The 4,890-nt window shown below is 40.7% G+C and overlaps 1 protein-coding gene across 1 annotated transcript in view; it reads left to right on the forward strand.

Annotated features, from left to right (window-relative positions):
* The first annotated feature begins 705 nt into the window (after positions 1-705).
* The window catches only part of Tlr7 (toll like receptor 7), a 4,205-nt gene continuing 20 nt past the window's right edge, over positions 706-4,890 (forward strand). The window contains exons 1-2 of the mRNA XM_059251207.1: positions 706-711; positions 1,494-4,890. The exon at positions 1,494-4,890 is cut by the window's right edge and continues 20 nt beyond it. Of these exons, the coding sequence (XP_059107190.1) occupies positions 706-711; positions 1,494-4,643 (3,156 nt within the window). The 3' untranslated portion in view covers positions 4,644-4,890. The remainder of the gene's footprint in view (positions 712-1,493) is intronic.

The raw sequence follows: 4,890 nt of genomic DNA on the forward strand, positions 1-4,890 counted from the left end.
TCTAACATGGTGATGTCAGTAAACCTTGGACCCTATCCCAATGGTCCAACACTTTCCTCTCTTCCTACTCTCTCACAAAGACCCTTCAAAGATCAGGCTCTACTCTCCCCAAGCAGGGTATTGCTCTCTTTCAAATCCTGATGCATGGTCAGCTTGAAGCAACAATTTGCCTCAAGGTTGGTGTAACTCTGTGTTTTCTCCCCCAACTAGGTATTTCAAACACTAAAAGCTAACAAAACCCAGTGTACAGGGAAAGCATGGCAAATCATCGTGGAGGTGATTTTTGCAGTGACTTCCAAAAACAATCCAAGGGGAGACCTAGATTACAGAATGGCAGAAACACGTGTTTAATAATCGAATGCCATTTGGAAAACCAGTTACTATTGCTGAGCTGTGTCTTAAGTTGTAATAGAGAATGGATCTTTTTTTAAAATTTTTGTCCTTAGAATATTATGGGACTTGACAATCATGAAAGATTTTTGCATATGTTCCAAGGAAGGTTTAGCAAGAAAACATTAATTATCCTGGAGTCTTAATGCATTGTTCCTCGCAAGTGTATATATTTTTAGCATTCCTTAGCCCGCAAATTTTGTAGTTTAGTGCCTCTCTGTTGTAGCACTCTATGTAACAACTAATAGACAATGCTGCTTCTGAATCTTCAAAACTGTTTGGGGCAGCAAGGAAGATGGCTCGGTGGGGGTAAGTATGGTGGTATGAATGAGAACGGCACCATAGGCTAATGTTTGAATACTTGGCTCCCAGTTAAGGGATCTTTGGGGAACAATTAGGAGGTATGGCTTTGCTGGAGGAGGTGTAGCCTTGCTGAAAGAGGTGTGTCACTGGGGCTGGGCTTTGAGGTTTCAAACTTCCATGCCAGTCCCAGTCTGACTGCAATTTGCATATCACATGTGAACTCTCAGCTCCTGCTCCAGTGTCATGCTTACCTGCCATGATGATCATGGACTCACCCTCTGAAACTATAAACAAGAACCTGACTGAATGTTTCCTTTTATACATTGTCTTGGTCATGGTGTTTTATCACAGCAATAGAACAGTAACTAAGACAGTAAGGCTACTTGCCAAGAAGCCTGATGACCTGAGTTTGATCTGCAGGACCCACAAGGTGGAAGAAGAGAACAGACTTTCACAAGTTGTCCTCAGACCTCCACAATCTTGTCTTGCTGTATGCACACCCACATGCATACACACGCATGCATACTCACAAAAGATAAATAAATAAATGGAAAAGATTCTTTAAGATATTTTGTTAGAAAGCTGAGATTCTACAAGCAAAACATAAAAGCAATTTATCAAAAACATCAGTGGTTGACAAGTACAGTCACAGGACCAGAGGTGCTGTTGACACTATTATAAAAAAAAAGGCTTATGTTGTTTATTTTTATAATTTACTGAGAGAGAGAAAGCAAATGGGACTTTTGAATTGTTCTTCGGTATATTTTATAACAATAATTTATTCTTCCTTTTATTTTCAGGTATTTCCAATATGGACATTGAAGAGACAAATTTTCATCTTTTTAAATATGACCTTAGTTTCTAGAGTCCTTGGGTCTCGATGGTTTCCTAAAACTCTACCTTGTGATGTCAAGCTAGATCTTGAAAAGACCCATGTGATCGTGGACTGCACAGACAAGCATTTGACAGAAATCCCTGAGGGCATTCCCACTAATACCACCAACCTCACCCTTACCATCAACCACATACCAAGCATCTCTCCAGACTCCTTTCGTAGGCTGAATCACCTGGAAGAGATAGATTTTAGATGCAACTGTGTACCAGTTCTACTGGGGTCCAAAGCCAATGTGTGTACTAAAAGGCTGCAGATTGGACCTGGAAGCTTTAGTGGACTCTCTGACTTGAAAGCCCTTTATCTGGATGGAAACCAACTTCTAGAGATACCTCAGGATCTCCCATCCAGCTTACAGCTTCTGAGCCTGGAGGCCAACAATATCTTCTCCATCACAAAAGAGAATCTAACAGAACTGGCCAACATTGAAGCACTCTACCTGGGTCAAAATTGTTATTATCGAAATCCTTGCAATGTTTCCTATTCAATTGAAAAAGATGCTTTCCTTGTTATGAGAAATTTAAAGGTTCTCTCACTGAAGGATAACAATGTCACAGCTGTCCCCACCATTTTGCCATCTAATTTAATAGAACTGTATCTTTATAACAACATCATTACGAAAATCCAAGAAGACGATTTTAATAACCTCAACCAATTGCAAATTCTCGACCTAAGTGGAAATTGCCCTCGCTGTTATAATGTCCCATATGTGTGCACACCGTGTGAAAATAATTCCCCCTTACAGATCCACGACAATGCTTTCAATTCATTGACAGAATTAAAAGTTTTACGTCTACACAGTAACTCTCTTCAGCATGTGCCCCACACATGGTTTAAAAACATGAGAAGTCTCCAAGAACTAGACCTCTCCCAAAACTACTTGGCCAGAGAAATTGAGGAGGCCAAATTTTTGAATTTTCTCCCTAATCTTGTCCAGTTGGATCTGTCCTTCAATTATGAGCTGCAGGTCTACCATGCATCTATAACTTTACCACATTCACTCTCTTCACTGAGAAACTTGAAAATTCTGCATATCAAAGGATATGTTTTTAAAGAGCTGAACAACTCTAGCCTTTCTGCATTGCACAAGCTTCCCAGTCTTGAAGTTCTTGACCTTGGCACTAACTTCATAAAAATTGTTGACCTCAACATTTTCAAACAGCTTGAAAACCTCAGCCTCATAGACCTTTCGATGAATAAAATATCCCCTTCAGAAGAGCCAAGAGAAGTTGGTTCCTGTTTTAATGCCAGAACTTCTGTAGACCGGCATGGGCCCCAGGTCCTAGAGACCTTACATTATTTCCGATATGATGAATATGCACGGAGCTGTAGGTTCAAAACCAGAGAGTTGCCTACTTTCTTACCTTTGAATGCAGACTGCCATGCATATGGGCAGACCTTAGACCTAAGTAGAAATAATATATTTTTTATCAAGCCCTCTGATTTTCAGCATCTCTCATTCCTCAAATGCCTCAACTTGTCAGGAAACACCATTGGCCAAACTCTTAATGGCAGTGAATTCCAGCCACTAAGAGAGCTGCGCTACTTAGATTTCTCCAACAACCGGCTTGATTTATTGTATTCAACAGCCTTTGAAGAGCTCCACAAACTGGAAGTTCTGGATTTAAGTAGTAACAGCCACTATTTTCAAGCAGAAGGAATTACTCACATGCTAAACTTTACCAAGAAATTACGGTCTCTGAAGAAACTCATGATGAATGACAATGACATCTCCACCTCTGCTAGCAGGACCATGGAAAGTGACTCTCTTAAAGTGCTGGAATTCAGAGGCAACCATTTAGATGTTTTATGGCGAGATGGTGATAACAGATACTTGGACTTCTTCAAGAATTTGTTCAACTTAGAGGTATTAGATATCTCCCGAAATTCCCTGAGTTCCTTGCCTCATGGGGTGTTTGAGGGTATGCCACCAAATCTAGAGACTCTCTACTTGGCTGAAAATGGACTCAAAAATTTCTCTTGGGATAAACTCGCATTACTGAAACATCTGAAAAATTTAGACCTCAGCCATAACCAGCTGAAGACTGTCCCTGAGAGATTAGCCAACTGTTCCAAAAGTCTCATGAAACTGATTCTTAATCATAATCAAATCAGGCACTTGACAAATTACTTTCTAGAAGATGCTTTCCAGTTGCGCTATCTAGACCTCAGTTCAAATAGGATCCAGGTCATTCAGAAGACTAGCTTCCCAGAAAACGTCCTCAACAATCTAGATAGGTTGCTTTTACATCACAATCGCTTTCTGTGCAACTGTGATGCTGTCTGGTTTGTCTGGTGGGTTAATCATACAGATGTTGACATTCCTTACCTGGCCACTGAAGTGACTTGTGTGGGGCCAGGAGCACACAAAGGCCAGAGTGTCGTATCCCTGGATCTATATACGTGTGAATTAGATCTCACTAACCTAATTCTATTCTCCATTTCCTTATCTTCAGTCCTCTTTCTGATGGTAGTTATGACAGCAAGTCACCTCTTCTTCTGGGATATGTGGTACATTTACTATTTCTGGAAAGCCAAGATAAAGGGATACCAACGCCTTCAATCTATGGAGTCTTGCTATGATGCTTTTATTGTGTACGACACTAAAAACTCGGCTGTGACAGAATGGGTTTTACAGGAGCTGGTGGCTAAATTGGAAGATCCAAGAGAGAAACATTTTAATTTGTGTCTAGAAGAAAGGGATTGGCTACCAGGGCAGCCAATTCTAGAAAATCTTTCCCAGAGCATACAGCTCAGCAAAAAGACAGTGTTTGTGATGACACAGAACTATGCCAAGACAGAGAGGTTTAAGGTGGCGTTTTATTTGTCCCATCAGAGGCTCATGGAGGAAAAAGTGGATGTGATTATCTTGATATTCTTGGAGAAGCCTCTGCAGAAGTCTAAGTTTCTTCAGCTCCGGAAGAGGCTCTGTGGGAGTTCCGTCCTGGAGTGGCCTTCAAATCCACAGGCTCAGCCATACTTTTGGCAGTGCCTGAAAAATGCTCTGACCACAGACAATCACGTGGCTTACAGTCGAATGTTCAAGGAAACAGTCTAGCTCTTTGCAGAATGTGATCATATATGGCAACAGGCCTGGTTGCCTGAATCTTTCATAAAGCTTTCAATAGAAGAATGTCAGAAAATTTCCTAACAGCTGCCATTGCTCAAATTAGTGGGAAATCATCAATGTATGACAAAGAAATTAGGGAGAGGGGATTGATAGACCAATATTTCTTCTTTCTTTGTGTCACCATCCATATTTCGATATCTCCCCCAGCTCATCTATAAAATGTTTTTTGAAGAAG

Source organism: Peromyscus eremicus, chromosome X, assembly GCF_949786415.1.
Source record: "Peromyscus eremicus chromosome X, PerEre_H2_v1, whole genome shotgun sequence".
Lineage (NCBI taxonomy): Eukaryota > Metazoa > Chordata > Mammalia > Rodentia > Cricetidae > Peromyscus > Peromyscus eremicus.